This window comes from Tachyglossus aculeatus, chromosome 1 (assembly GCF_015852505.1).
Source record: "Tachyglossus aculeatus isolate mTacAcu1 chromosome 1, mTacAcu1.pri, whole genome shotgun sequence".
In the NCBI taxonomy this organism is placed as follows: domain Eukaryota; kingdom Metazoa; phylum Chordata; class Mammalia; order Monotremata; family Tachyglossidae; genus Tachyglossus; species Tachyglossus aculeatus.
The window spans coordinates 105,563,375-105,579,702 of NC_052066.1; the positions used below are offsets into that span (position 1 = coordinate 105,563,375).

The 16,328-nt window shown below is 48.3% G+C and overlaps 1 protein-coding gene across 3 annotated transcripts in view; it reads left to right on the forward strand.

Annotated features, from left to right (window-relative positions):
* The window catches only part of RIN2 (Ras and Rab interactor 2), a 251,078-nt gene that overhangs the window by 177,784 nt on the left and 56,966 nt on the right, over positions 1 to 16,328 (forward strand). For all 3 annotated transcript variants that reach the window (XM_038743246.1, XM_038743247.1, XM_038743248.1), the window contains 2 exons: positions 6,709 to 6,820; positions 12,834 to 12,906. In XM_038743246.1, the coding sequence (XP_038599174.1) occupies positions 6,709 to 6,820; positions 12,834 to 12,906 (185 nt within the window). The remainder of the gene's footprint in view (positions 1 to 6,708; positions 6,821 to 12,833; positions 12,907 to 16,328) is intronic.

The window sequence follows — 16,328 nt, forward strand, 5'->3', positions numbered from 1 at the left end:
GGCAGGAGGAGATGTGAGCCTGGAGAGAGGGGGAGAGAGCAGGGGCAGAGATGTAGATCTGGGTGTCATCATCATCATCATCATCATCAATCGTATTTATTGAGCGCTTACTGTGTGCAGAGCACTGTACTAAGCGCTTGGGAAGTACAAGTTGGCAGTATATAGAGACAGTCCCTACCCAACAGTGGGCTCACAGTCTAAAAGGGGGAGACAGAAAAAAAACCAAACATCCTAACAAAATAAAATAAATAGAATAGATATGTACGAGTAAAATAAATAAATAAATAGATAAATAAATAAATAGAGTAACAAATATGTACAAACATATATACATATATACAGGTGTTGTGGGGAAGGGAAGGAGGTAAGATGGGGGCATGGAGAGGAGGACGAGGGGGAGAGGAAGGAAGGGGTCAGTCTGGGAAGACCTCCTGGAGTAGGTGAGCTCTCGGTAGGGCCTTGAAAAAGGCCCTATTTGTTTATTTTAGTATTATTTTATTATTTTATTATTATTTTATATATTTTATTTATTATTATATTATAATATTTATATTATTTATATTTATATTTTATATTATTTTATAGTGTTGTGATTTTATAATTATGATTATTTTATATTATTTTATTATTTATAAATATTTTATTTATTTTACTTATCAGCGTAGAGATGATAGTTTGTGCTGACTATTAATTGGTACCAGCAGCCGTATCCCACCCCACGACAGCCCTGCCCTCCGCAGCAAGGGTGTCACTGTGGTTCAGTTGTTTGGATTCATTCATTCAATCGCATTTATTGAGCACTTACTGTGTGCAGAGCACTGTACTAAGTGCTTGGGAAGTACAAATTGGCAACATATAGAGACGGTCCCTTCCCAACAGCGGGCTCACAGTCTAGAAGATTGGGTTGCGCCCGGGACTGCCGGACATCCCGGTTCAGCTGGGAAGCTAGGGGAGTTAATTGTAGAGTACCACAATTTAAGGTACTCTCCTAGGGCTCCACCACCCCAGCTCCCCAGCTCAGCATGCTAAACAGCTGCCATTATGCGAGGTACTTGAGGATGGGGGCGTTGGTATGTCCAAGTCACTGAGCCCTTACTTCCCAACCTCCCCTTTCCCACCTTCCGCCCCGCTCCGGGATCCGGAGCATCGGCTGATGGACAGGGAAGGCCGGAGGTGGGGGTGGGGGTAGGGTGAGTAGGGATGTCTTGAGTCCCGACAGGAAGACCGATGACCACCCTTCCCCCGCAATCCGGCCTTCACGAGTCCATTTCCTGGATCTCTTCTCTCCCCGGAGATGATGATAATAGTAACGATAATAAAAATGATGGTATTTGTTAAGCACTTGCTATGTTTCAAGCACTGTCCTAAGTGCTGGGGTAGATGCTAGCTAATCAGTTTGGACACAGTACCTGTCCTACAGTGGCTCACAGTCTTAACCCCCCATTTTACAGATGAAGTGACTGAGGCCCACCCAAGGTCACACAGCAGACATGCGGCGGAGCCGGGATTAGAACCCAGGTCCTTCTGATTCCCGGACCCGTGCTCTAATCCTGGTGGTCTCCGGGTGCCAGGAAGTTCCGTCTTAGGCGGTTCTGCCCCTTGAATCAATCAATCCTATTGATTGAGCTCCTGATAATTATGGCATTTAATAAGCACGTGCTAAGTGCTGGGTAGATTTAAGGTTATTAGAACAGACATGACTCTTATTCCACATGGGGCTCATAATCTGCTTGTATTGTACTCCTCCAGGTGTTTAGAACAGTGCTCTGCTCATAAATAAATGCCATTGATAGAGTGATTGACTGGGCCTACGCACAAGGGACTGAAATCAGGAATCACACCCACGTTGCACAAAAGGAGCTCCCGAGGGTTACGGGTTGGTTAGGGGCCTCCAGTGTGGTCCGGCCAGCCAGCAGGGCCGACCCTCTCTAAAGGGAAGCAGTGGGGGGTGATCCAAGGGAAGCGTGGCCATTTGCTCTTCCCACTTGGCAACGTGGAGCTGCTCTCACTGTCACTCCCACAACCAAATGTCAGGTGTCTGCAGATCCGGTCTGGCCGGGATTGGGGTGGATGGGCAGGCCGGCCCCACAACTCGCAACAACAACAGCAGCTTTCCTTGACCTCGCTCTGTTTCCTGCCCCGTGTCCATATCGATGGACTTTCAATCAAATGCTCCTTGCCCTTCCACCCTCTCTGCTCCCCTGGACAGAGGGTGAGAGGCGGGGCGTGGTGGAAGGGGCCACCCGGTGCCTAGGAAACAGTGGCTGTGCGGCATGAGACGGGAGAGGGCGGGTGGCATCCCTGGCTCTATCGGAACTAGCCAACCGGGTCTTAACGGGGCAACATTTAAGAGATGAGGAAACTGAGGTGCAGAGAGGTTAAACGACTTGCCCAAAATCACACAGCGGGCCGATGACAGAGCTGGGACTCAAAGCCTGCGTCTCCTGGCTCCCATCCTGAGCTCTCTCCATTTGGCAGTATTACTTTCCCTGTCTCCTAGTGGGTCCAAAGCATTGTACTAAGGAAGTACTTTGGAGAGTACAAGTAGTATACACCATCCCTTCCTTAAAGGAGCTTTTAATATAGTGGGGGAGGTGAACATTAAACTAAACCACAGAGAGCGAGGAGGAGGAAAATGGGATATGTCCACGAGTTAGCGCTTAAGGAATGGAGTATGTTAGATTTATGTGTAACTGCTGCAGGAGGTTGAAATTGTTTAAGTGCTTAGGAGGTATGGAAGCGCACAGGTAGCAGTTGGTGGAGGTATAAACTGAGGAGGTGAGAGTTTACACAAGGAAGGCCACCTGGAGGAAATGTGATTTCGGAAGGACGTTGAAGATGGGGAGAGCAGTGATCTGTCAGATATGAAGGGGAGCGGTGTTCCCTGGAGGAAAGAGGGAATGAGAGGCAGCATGGCCTAGTGGGTACAGCATGGATCTGGGAATCAGAAGGGCCCGAGTTCTAACCCCGGCTCCGTCATTTGTCTGTTGTGTGCCCTTGGACAAGTCACTTGACTTCTCTGAGACTCAGTTACCTCGTCAGTCAAATGTGGATTAAGACTGTGAGCCCCCCGTGGGACAACCTGATCACTTTGTAACCTCCCCAGCCCAATCCCAAATGGGGGAAGAGAGGGGGACGGGGTGTTTGTTTCCCCCCTCCCCCAGTCCCTCGCCGCCCACAGGGACATGTACTTTGGGCCAATTCGAGCCCAAGCTGCCCTCCCCGTTCCTGGAAAAGTGGTCCAGGGAATCATTCTTTTCTCCTTAATGAGAAACCCAATACCATGTCAAAGCTCTCGCTCCCGCTACCCAGTCCGACCCACCTCCTTCTCTCCCACCCACTCCATGTTCCTCTCTTGTCAGGGTGAAGCACAGCCCCAGAGCAGAGCTGGGGCACACCCTGACTTCCTGAGGCGGGGAGGAGGAGAAGGAGGAGGAGAAGGAGGAGGAGGAGAAGGAGGAGGAGCAATGGCCTTTCAGAGAGTGGGCGGCAGAGAGAGGGCCGGCCAGACTGGTTGGTTTGGTTGCAGCAGGGCTGTGATCTCCCTTCAGATTGCAGCATCTTCCCCTCCTGCCCCTCTCCCCAGGGGTGACCAGAGACACTGCATACAGGGAAGAAGGGGACATCCCCACCTTACTCTCCCTACCTTCAAAATCTTACTGAAGGCACATCTCCTTCAAAAGGTCTTCCCTAAGTCCTCCCTTCTGCATCACCCTAATTTGCTCCCTTTATTCCCCCCCTCCACTCAGCTTCATGACACTTATGTACATATCCATCAGCGCCTAGAACATATCCATCAAATCTAGAACATATCTAGAACGTATCCATCAGTGCTTAGAACAGTGCTTTGCACATAGTAGACGCTTAATAAATGCCATTATTATTATTATTATTATCCATAATTTATTTATATTACTATCTGGATCATCATCATAATAATAATGGCATTTATTAAGTGCTTACTATGTGCAAAGCACTGTTCTAAGCACTGGCGAGGTTACAAGGTGATCAGGTTGTCCCACGGGGGACTCACAGTTTTAATCCCCATTTTACAGATGAGGTAACTGAGGCCCAGAGAAGTGAAGTGACTTGCCCAAAGTCACACAGCTGACAATTGGCAGAGCCAGGATTTGAACCCATGACCTCTGACTCCAAAGCCCATGCTCTTTCCACTGAGCCACGCTGCATAAGCTCAGTGGGCAGAGAATGTTTCTACCAACTCTGTTACATTGTACTTTACCAAGTGCTTAGTACAGTACTCTGCCCACAAGAAGCGCTCAATAAGTACGACTGATTGATTAATCCTCAGCGGGGTGGAGGAATGTCCTGGAAAACAGTGTGCATTTCTGTCCAACACGTGACAAATTTTGTTTTGCCGGGTTACGTAAAAATCACGCCTAGAAGTAAACAACCTGTAACACCTTTACGTAACCCTTAGTTGGGTCTGTCCAGCCCAGAGCGAGTTTCGGGGAGATAATTTTCTTCAAGTGAGTTCCTGTTTTGGCTGGTGGTTCCCTGGACAAACCCCAGTATGGATCCCGGGCACCACCGATCATAGAGAAGCAGCATGGCTCAGTGGAAAGGGCACGGGCTTTGGAGTCAGAGGTCATGGGTTCAAATCCTGGCTCCGCCACTTATCAGCCATGGGACTTTGGTCAAGTCACTTCACTTCTCTGGGCCTCAGTGACCTCATCTGTAAAATGGGGATGAAAGCTGTGAGCCCACTGTGGGACAACGTGATCACCTTGTAACCGCCCCAGCATTTAGAACAGTGCTTTGCTCATAGTAAGCGCTTAATAAATGCCATCATTACTATTATGGGTCTCACCGGTTTCCCCGGAGCGTGCACCAGAGACGCCTATCCCGGTACTTCTTGCCCAGCAGACTTACAGGTGCTCTACCCTCACTGCCCCTGATTCCCCCTTGCCCTGCTGCTGCCCCAGAGGGTCTCAATGTGGCCCTCCCAATCTGGGCTAGTCGAGAGGGGCAGCGCCAACCCCCCTGCCAATCATCAGGCAGTCAATCAGTGGTATTTACTGAGCGCTTACTGTGTGCAGAGCTTGGAAGAGTAGAGTACAACAGAATTAGTATACCCATTCCCTGCCCACGACGAGCTTGTGGTCTCTAGAGAGAGGCAGCTATTAATATAAAGAAAGACATAGGATTATTTATAAATAAATAAATCACTCGGTCCCTGGTCCGGTGTGTGTAAGCTCCTTTAGTGCATCGCCTTTCAACTCTTCCCAGGTGAACTGCATCCAAAAGAATTCCTGAACGAGAATCCCCTAATTGCCGGCTGGTTTCGGTGTCAATCCGCAGCCCGCAGTTGGCTAGTTCCGTTAGAGCCGGGGGATGCCACCCGCCCTCTCCTGTCTCCTGCTAAGTGGCCACTGTTTCCTAGGCGCCGGGTGGCCCCTTCCATCACGCCCCGCCTCTCACCCTCTGTCCAGGGGAGCGGAGAGGACGGAAGGGCAAGGAGCATTTGAGTGAAAGTCCATCGATATGGACACGGGGCAGGAAATGGAGCGAGGTCGAGGAAAGCTGTTGTTGTTGTGAGTTGTGGGGCCGGCCTGCCCACCCACCCCAAACCCGTCCAGACCGGATCTGCAGACACCTGGCATTTGGTTGTGGGAGTGACAGTGAGAGAAGCTCCACGTTGCCAAGTGGGAAGAGCAAATGGCCACGCTTCCCTTGGGTTACCCCCACTGCTTCTCTTTAGAGTGGACGGCCCTGCTGGCTGGCTGGCCCACTGGAGGCCCCTAACCAACCCATAACCCTCGGGAGCTCCTTTTGTGCAATGTGGGTGTGATTCCTGATTTCAGTCCTTTGTACATAGGCCCACGGGACAAAATTCTGTTAGGGAAATTGGGAGGCTTTGTATTGTGGCGTTTGTTAAGCACTTGGTATGTTCATTCAATCGTATTTATTGAGCGCTTACGGTGGGCAGAGCACTGTGTTAAGCACTTGGGACAGTACAGTACCGCAATATACAGACACGGTCCCTTCCTACAACGTATGTGCTAAATACTGTCCTAAACATTGGGGTAGGTACAAGATAATCAGGACAGAGTGCATGGGGCTCACAGTCTAAGAGGGGAGAAAAACAGATATTGACTCTGTTTTACAGATGAGGAGACTGAGGCCCAGAAATCCCAGGTCCCACAGCAGGCCAGTGGTAGAGCTGGGATTAATAATAATAATACTACTACTACTAATAATAATGACATTTGTTAAGTGCTTGCTAGGTGCGAAGCACTGTTCTAAGCGCTGGGGGGGATACAAGGTGATCAGGCTGTCCCACGTAGGGTTCACAGTCTTAATCCCCATTTTACAGATGAGGGAACTGAGGCTCAGAGAAGTTAAGTGACTTGCCCAAGGTCACACAGCAGACAAGTGGCGGAGCCGGGATTAGAACCATGACCCCTGACTCCCAAGCCCGGGCTCTTTTCACGCCGATTCCCGAGAGGGACCCAGCAGTTTCCCCACACAGGGTAGAAGAAAAATCTTTGCAGTCCTTTACAGAAGAGCCATGGCCAGTAAAGAATTCCTTCTGACTCTCAAAACGCTCCAGGGAGAACTTTTAGGTGAAGTGCTCCCAGGAGATATTTTAGGTATGTGAACCCAAGGCATGTAACCAGAGAAATCCCATGTGCCGTTACAAAGCTTGAAAGTGCTATTGTATCAAGGCTACGCTGTCTTTTCCCCTAGATCTTCCTCGTTCGGAGAGCCACCAAAATGCAGAAGAAAGTCCTCTCACTCCGCCTGCCAGATGAATTTGGGGCCCCGCTCAAGGAATTTGCCATCAAAGAAAGCGCATACAGTAAGTGATTTGTTCACCTGGCGAGCGTCCGTTATGTGATATGAGCTTCTGATCCATTTTGGGTAAGGTCGGAGTGCTTTTCTGGAATCTCTGCAAAGGAGTGACATGGTGGTTCCAAGGCAGGACAAAAGATTCCAAGGCTGAATTGTTCTCCCGAGTTCCCCCCAGTCACCCTGGAGATCGGCAGGGTCCTGAACCTCTGGTCTATACTATTCCGGTATCTTTGATTCCGTGAAAAGGATCAGACGCCCGATGGGGTGATTGGCCGAGGAATGGTTCCCTGACTCAGACCGCCTCACGATTGCCGGCTCCTGGATCCGCGTGTTGACTGCTGTCCTCCCAGGGCTTTTGAGAAACACGGCGTGTAAGTAGAAACACCAGTGCCCGGATTCCAAGCCTTGTGGAAAGCGAAGAGGGTCAGTCGAGAGGCTCTGGCCCTGAAGAAAGGGAGGCCATGGGAAAACCGGCGGCTCGAAATGAAGTGGAAAAGTCAGCAGCCACGATCCGGCCCCCCAGGCTCCCCCAGGACTGAGCTGGAGGAAGGCCGAGGTGGGGGTGTGCTACGGGTTTCATCATCCATCAACTCAGCGGCAGGGCCGGGCCAAGCTCATTAATCAATCAATCAATCAATCGTATTTATTGAGCGCTTACTGTGTGCAGAGCACTGTACTAAGCGCTTGGGAAGTACAAGTTGGCAACATATAGAGACAGTCCCTACCCAACGGTGGGCTCACAGTCTAAAAGGGGGAGACAGAGAACAAAACCAAACACACTAACCAAATAAAATAAATAGAATAGATATGTACAAGTCAGTTCAACCGAACCTTTCCACGAGGGGAGACGTCGAGGCTGACGTCCGCACCGCCCTGACTTTGTTGTGGATTGTTCGGCCAGCTGAACTCCATCCTTGGCCCCAGGAGAGTCCGTCCCAAGTCTTCTTTCAGGATTGGCCTCAGCATCAACCCTGACTACCGTCCGCAAAGCCCAGCCAGTCCCAGGCCGAATCCTTGGAAGGAAACGGCACGACCTCAGCAGGGGAGGGATTTGGAAGGGGATGGAGGCCAGCTGACTCGAAGAGGCACGTCTTCCCCGGGAGGAAAGGTTGGCTCTGAAGTGCTCGCAGTCCTTTGGAAAGGAAGCAACAGTTTGGACCCGTTGCAATTCACAGTTCCAAAACTCCAAAAGAAAGTCAAGTGAGCGACGCTGACTTAGCTATCAACCGATCATATTTATGGAGTGCTTTCTGTGTGTCCAGGACACTGTACCAAGTGCTGGGGAGAGTGCAGTCTAACAATATAACAGAGTTGGTAGACACAGTCATTCATTCGATCGTATTTACTGATCATTTGCAAAGCACTGTACTAACCACAGGGGAGGGTACAACGTAACAATAAACAGACACATTCCCTGCCTGCAGCGAGATGACAGTCCCTGCCTGCAGCAAGCTAGAGGATGTACCTTTCCTCTTCTTCTTAGGTTGTTGGCATTGGGCGAACCAGCTGGGTTGATGACCCTTGTGAGAACAGAACCCTTTTCTTCGCCCTGGGCTGGTTCGACAGTTCCAACTGAGCACATGCTCTGTGGAGGGTGCAGTGATAGACCCAGGAAAGCACCCAGAAGGAGCCACCAACTAAGCCCTTCCATCCCAGGAACGTTCTGTGAAATCGATCAGTCCATCCATCAGTGGTATTGATTGAGATGCAGAGCATTCATTCATTCATTCAATCGTATTTATTGAGCGCTTACTGTGTGCAGAGCACTGTACTAAGCGCTTGGGAAGTACAAGTTGGCAACATATAGAGACGGTCCCTACCCAACAGTGGGCTCACAGTCTCGAAGAATAAATACGATTGAATGAATGAACGAACTGAGCCCTGAGAGAAAAGGAATCATTGGAGAGGTTTGAAGGTTGAGAGGGTTTCATAGCTGGAGAGAATTTCAAGAGAAGAGGCAGAGTTTGCCAATGTCAGAGAGAACAAACGAGAGAGGATGGGGGATCAGAAGAGAGAAGACGCCATGAGCTTCAGCTGGACCCAAACTCGTTAATAATAATAATGATGGCATTAAGCACTTACTATGTGCCAAGCACTGTTCTAAGCACTAGGGTGATTACAAGGTGATCAGGTTGTCCCACGGGGGGCTCACAGTCTTAATCCCCATTTTCCAGATGAAGGAACTGAGGCCCAGAGAAGTGAAGTGACTTGCCCAAAGTCACACAGCTGACAATTGGCCGAGCCGGGATTTGAACCCATGACCTCTGACTCCAAAGCCTGGGCTCTTTCCACTGAGCCATGCTGCTTCTCATTTGTGGAAGTAGTTTCCAAACTTTTGACCTGAAGGTGGCAGGGAAGAAAGAGCCAGAGGAAAAGAAATGGTTGATGATGCTGGTGAGGGAGGATGGCGGCAGCGGAGATGCCAGTGAGGGAGATGAATCGGTTGGGAGGGAGGGGAAGGTGGATGTGGAGTGAGACTGATATCGAGGAGGGCTCGATATCCCCCTAGACTGTGAGCCCACTGTTGGGTAGGGACCGTCTCTATATGTTGCCAACTTTTACTTCCCAAGCGCTTAGTACAGTGCTCTGCACACAGTAAGCGCTCAATAAATACGATTGATTGATTGAGGAGGGCAAGAGGGGCCTGGAAGGAACCGGTGTCTTGGGGCTTCATTCGCAGCAGTCACGTAGTTTGCAAGATCATCGAGAGTGGCGGGCGGGGGCGGTGGAAGGGAGGAGAGAAAGGGAAGCCCGATAAGGATGTTGAAAGCTTGAAATAGAAGGGTGCTTTCGGTGAGGCAATGTGGTATAATAATAATAATAATGATGGCATTTATTAAGCGCTTACTATGGTATCATCGTTAGGGCAGAGTTCCCGGGTTACAGGACAATTTGGCTGGGGTGTGAGATGGCTGATGAGGGGACGTAACCATTCAGGGAAGGCCCCTCAGGAGGAGATGTGCTTTCAGGAACTTGTAAATAATAATAATAATAATAATGTTGGTATTTGTTAAGCGCTTACTATGTGCAAAGCACTGTTCTAAGCGCTGGGGTAGATACAAGGTAATCAGGTTGCCCCACGAGGGGCTCACAGTCTTCATCCCTGATCCAGATGAGGGAACTGAGGCCCAGAGAAGTGAAGTGACTTGCCCAAAGTCACCCAGCTGACAAGTGGCGGAGCCGGGATTTGAACCCGTGGCTTCGGACTCCGAAGCCCGGGCTCTTTCCACTGGTGGATCGGCAGGGAAGGGAGTTGCGGGTAGTCGGGAGGGTGTGCGGTGGTTGACAGGCTGAAGAATCGTTAGCGAGGCGGAGCGAAAGGTTGGTTTGGGAGGACGGAGGGTCGCCGGAGGAGAGCGGAGTGGCGAGAGGGAGCCAGCTCATAGGGATCGCTGAAGAGTGCCCTTCTTGGGGGGCCATTTGTATTCATTCATTCAGTCGTATTTGTTGAGCGCTTACTAATAATGATATAATAATAATACTAATAATAATGATATTTGTTAAGCGCTTACTGTGTGCAAAGCACTGTTCTAAGTGCTAGGGAGGATACAAGGTGAGCAGGTTGTCCCATGTGGGGCTCTCAGTCTTAATCAGCATGGCTCAGTGGAAAGAGCCCAGGCTTTGGAGTCAGAGGTCATGGGTTCTAATTCCGGCTCCGCCAACTGTCAGGTGTGTGAATTTGGGCAAGTTCACTGAACTTCTCCATGCCTCAGTGACCTCATCTGTAAAATGGGGATTAAGACTGTGAGCCCGCCTTAGGACAAACTGATCACCTTATAACCTCCCCAGCACTTAGAACAGTGCTTTGCACATAGTAAGCGCTTAATAAATGTCGTCGTTATTATTATTATTATTATTATTATTATTATTATTATTATTATTAATCCCCATTTTACAGATGAGGGAACTGAAGCACAGAGAAGTGAAGTGACTTGCCCAAAGTCACACAGCAGACAAGTGGCGGAGGCGGGATTAGAACCTATGACCTGTCTCCCAAGCCCCTTCTAGACTGAGCCCGTTGTTGGGGAGGGACCGTCTCTACCTGTTGTCCAGTTGTACTTCCCAAGCGCTTAGTACAATGTTCTGCACCCAGTAAGCGCTCAATAAATAGTATTCAATGAATGAAAAGCGAATGAATGAATGAAGGACCCCCAAACGAGAGGGCCAGCAAGATGGGCTCACTGGGCGACCTGCTCCGCCTCCCCCCGCCCCCCACAACGAATCTAGGGTACTTACTGAGCGCCTAGCTCAGTGGAAAGAGCTTGGGCTTTGGAGTCAGAGGTCGTGGGTTCAAATCCCGGCTCCACCAATTGTCAGCTGTGTGACCTTGGGCAAGTCACTTGACTTCTCTGGGCCTCAGTTACCTCATCTGTAAATGGGGATTAAGCCTGTGAACCCCCTGTGGGACAAACTGATCACCTTGTATCCTCCCCAGAGCTTAGAACAGTGCTTTGCACATAGTAAGTGCTTAACAAATGGCATCATTATTATTATTATTATTATTATATGTAATATAATCCTGTATACATCGTGTATATATGTTTGTACATATTTATTACTCTATTTATTTTACTTGTACATATCTATTCTATTTATTTTATTTTGTTAGTATGTTTGGCTTTGTTCTCTGTCTCCCCCTTTTAGACTGTGAGCCCAATGTTGGGTAGGGACATATAGATGTTGCCAATTTGTACTTCCCAAGCGCTTAGTACAGTGCTCTGCACATAGTAAGCGCTCAATAAATACGATTGATGATGATGATTATTATTATTACTGCACGCAGAGCACTGCGCCAAGCGCTTGGAACCCTCGGGAGACAAAAACCCAGCCCCTTCCCCCTCCAGCCTACAACCTCAGCTGTAATGCACACTCCGAGGGGCAGCTCCATGGGGGCCGGCAGCTGGTTGCATGGGTGCATGCACGGGGGGTTGCAGGGGTGCATGCACCGAGGGTTGCATGAGTCGCCGCTGCCACCTGGGAAGAGGCGAAGGGGAGAGTATGCTCTGCACACAGTAAGCGCTCAATAAATACAATTGAATGAATGAATAGGGAGCCGGCCGGGGAGGGGAAGGAGCCAAAATGTCACGAGAAAGGGATGTAGAAGAGAAGCGAGGACGACAGCAGCAGCAGAGGTGAGCAGGTCGAAGCGCCGTCCCGCTCCTTCTCCGATCCCCCCGTGCAGAGCACGGTACTAAGCGCTCGGGTTGTATGACAGTCCGGTCATTGACTACGGGGCAACCCTTTGAACCTCTGTTGGGTAGGGACCGTCTCTATCTGTCGCCGACTTGTACTTCCCAAGCGCTTAGTACAGTGCTCTGCACACAGTAAGCGCTCAATAAATACGATTGAATGAATGAATGAATGAACCTCGTGGTCGGGCCCATCCGCTCCATGAGCGTCGCAGACACCGCAGCCTGGGCTGCTGGAGATTTTTTGGCCTTTTCTCCCCGCGTGCCTTTTCCGAAACTCGTCCTGCAAACCGAGGCGGGAAGCTTAGCCCAGGGACGAGCGGCCACAGGCCCCCAGCAGGCCGCCACCTGTCCCTTTCCTCGTGTCGGCCCGCCTCCGGGCCTCCTCCCCGGTTGGCTCTGGAAAGTTGTGCAACTGGAATCTGTTTTGATCCGTCCAGCGAGGATTAGAGCATGTGCTTGGAATGAAACAAGGGCAGAACGCGCAGGCGGCCCATACATTTACACGTCCGTCTATGCCTGGCGTCCTCTCTCGCTCTCTCCCCACAGGCGGTTTGAATTAACCAAACGTCCCGCAACCGGCGTTTTTAATTTAGAGCAGAGGCGACACCACTTCCACAAGCCGTCTACTTGTTCTGTTTTGTCGTCCGTCTCCCCCTTCTAGACTGTGAGCCCGCTGTTGGGCAGGGCCCGTCTTTATACGTTGCCAACTTGGACTTCCCAAGCGCTTAGTACAGTGCTCCGCACAATAAATGCAATTGAATGAATGAGCTCCACGAGAGCTTTCCCTTCCTCCCGCAGACTGACTCGTTTTCGCTTCTCTCTTTTCAGCCTTCTCCTTAGAGGGCTCCGGGATCAGTTTCGCCGATTTATTCAGACTCATTGCTTTCTACTGCATTAGCAGGTAAGGTCCCGGGGACTCTTGATCTGTAGCCGGGGTCGGCCAGAGACAACACATAATTGTTGAGGATTTTCCTGGCCGAAAGCGGGGCGAAGCGGTGGCGGCTTAAGCAGATTCTGTTTCAGCACAAGGATTCATTCATTTGTAGTAATGGTGTTTATTAAGCCCTTCCCGAATACAAAGCACCGTACTGTATGCTGCATTTGATAGCTGCTCCATCCTGAACCCCACAGCACTTATGTACATATTTTTAAATGGTATATTGTAAATTATTTATATTACTATCCAGCTAGACTGTAAGCTCATTGTGGGTGGAGAATGTGTCTGTTTATAGCTGCTCCATCCTGAACCCCACAGCACTTATGTACGTATTTTTAAATGGTAAATTATAAATTATTTATATTACTGTCCAGCTAGACTGTAAGCTCATTGTGGGTGGAGAATGTGTCTGTTTATAGCTGCTCCATCCTGAACCCCACAGCACTTATGTACGTATTTTTAAATGGTAAATTATAAATTATTTATATTACTGTCCAGCTAGACTGTAAGCTCATTGTGGGTGGAGAATGTGTCTGTTTATAGCTGCTCCATCCTGAACCCCACAGCACTTATGTACATATTTTTAAATGGTATATTACAAATTATTTATATTACTGTCCAGCTAGACTGTAAGCTCATTGTGGGTGGAGAATGTGTCTGTTTATAGCTGCTCCATCCTGAACCCCACAGCACTTATGTACATATTTTTAAATGGTATATTACAAATTATTTATATTACTGTCCAGCTAGACTGTAAGCTCATTGTGGGTGGAGAATGTGTCTGTTTATAGCTGCTCCATCCTGAACCCCACAGCACTTATGTACATATTTTTAAATGGTATATTACAAATTATTTATATTACTGTCCAGCTAGACTGTAAGCTCATTGTGGGTGGAGAATGTGTCTGTTTATAGCTGCTCCATCCTGACCCCCATAGCACTTATGTACATACTTTTAAATGGTATATTATAAATTATTTATATTACTGTCCAGCTAGACTGTAAGCTCATTGTGGGTGGAGAATGTGTCTGTTTATAGCTGCTCCATCCTGACCCCCATAGCACTTATGTACATACTTTTAAATGGTATATTATAAATTATTTATATTACTGTCCAGCTAGACTGTAAGCTCATTGTGGGTGGAGAATGTGTCTGTTTATAGCTGCTCCATCCTGAACCCCACAGCACTTATGTACGTATTTTTAAATGGTATATTATAAATTATTTATATTACTATCCAGCTTGACTGTAAGCTCATTGTGGGTGGAGAATGTGTCTGTTTATAGCTGCTCCATCCTGAAACCCACAGCACTTATGTACATATTTTAAAATGGTATATTATAAATTATTTATATTACTGTCCAGCTAGACCGTAAGCTCACTGTGGGTGGAGAATGTGTCTGTTTATAGCTGCTCCATCCTGAAACCCACAGCACTTATGTACATATTTTTAAATGGTATATTATAAATTGCTTATATTACTGTCCAGCTAGACTGTAAGCTCACTGTGGGTGGAGAATGTGTCTGTTTATAGCTGCTCCATCCTGAACCCCACAGCACGTATGTACATATTTTTAAATGGTATATTACAAATTATTTACCTTAATGTCCAGCTAAACTGTAAGCTCACTGTGGGTGGAGAATGTGTCTGTTTATCGTTAGATTGTGCTCTCCCAAGTGCTTAGTTCAGTGCTCTCCAAAGTAAGCATTCAATAAATATGACGGACTGACAGTAAGATCATTGTGAGCAGGGAACACGTCTGCCGATTCTGTTATATTGTACTCTCCCAAGTGCTTAGTACAGTGCTCTGCACATAGAGAGTACTCAATAAACATTCATTCATTCAGGCTTATTTATTGAGCATTTACTGTGTGCAGAGCACTGTACTAAGCGCTTGAAAAGTACAGTTCGGCAGCAGATAGAGACAATCCCTACCAACAACGGGCTCACAGTCTAGAAGCGGGGAGACAGACGACAAAACAAAACAAGTAGGTAGGCATCAATAGCATCAACATAAATAGAATTATAGATAATAATAATAATGATGGCATTTATTAAGCGCTTACTATGTGGAAAGCACTGTTCTAAGCACTGGGGAGGTTACAAGGTGATCAGGTTGTCCCACTGGGGGCTCCCAGTCTTAATCCCCAGTTTCCAGATGAGGTAACTGAGGCCCAGAGAAGTGAAGTGACTTGCCCAAAGTCACACAGCTGACAGTTTGCAGAGCTGGGATTTGAACCCATGACCTCGGACTCCAAAGCCCAGGCTCTTTCCACTGAGCCGCGCTGCTTCTGTATACATCCTTAATAAAATAGAGTAATAAATATGTGCATATATACACAAGTGCTCTGGGGTGGGGATGGGGGTAATGATAATAATAATAACGATGGCATTTATTAAGCACTTACTATGTGCAAAGCACTATTCTAAGCACTGGGGAGGTTACAAGGTGATGAGGTTGTCCCACGGGGGGCTCACGGTCTTCATCCCCATTTTCCAGATGAGGGAACTGAGGCCCAGGGAAGTGAAGTGACTTGCCCACAGTCCCACAGCTGACAAGTGGCGGAGCCGGGATTCGAACCCATGACCCCTGACTCCAAAGCTGGTGCTCTTTCCACTGAGCCACACTGCTTCTCTAGAGCAAAGGGAGGGATTCGGGGTGATGGGAAGGGGAGGAGAAGCAGAGGAAAAGGGGGGCTCAGTCTGGGAAGGCCTCCTGGAGGAGTTGAGCTTTCCGATGATGATGATAGTACCTAAATGGATCGGTTTGATCATTTCCCTAATTTTGCCAGAAGTGGCCGCGGGCATTGGTATTTCTGTTATTAAGTATCATTACACGACCACCTGGGATTAGAACCCTCAGGCCCATGCTTTTTCTACTAGGCCAGTGCTGACAACTAAATTCTCCCCCTCTAGACAGTAAGGTCATTCATTCAATTGTATTTATTAAGCGCTTAGTGTGTACAGAGCACTGTACTAAGCGCCTGGGAGAGTACAATGTAACAATAAATAGTGACGATCCCTGCCCACCAAAAGCTCACAGTCTAACGGTCACTGTGGGCAGGGAACATGTCTATCAATTCTGTTGTATTATACTCTCCCAAGTGCTTAGTACGGTGATTTGCCCAAAGTAAGCCCTCAGTAAATACAGTTGATCTACTTATTGGTCATTGGAAATGTAAATTATGCAATTTTAACTTGAGATTTGGAAAGGTCTGGAAATCGGCCCAAACCATCTTGACCTAACGATGATAAGGATGATGTTGGTAATAATAATAATAATGGTGTTTGTTAAATGCTTACTATGTGCCAGGCACTGAACTAAGCGCTGGGGTGGATACAAGCAAATAGGGTTGGACACAGCCACTGTCCCCTGTGGGGCTC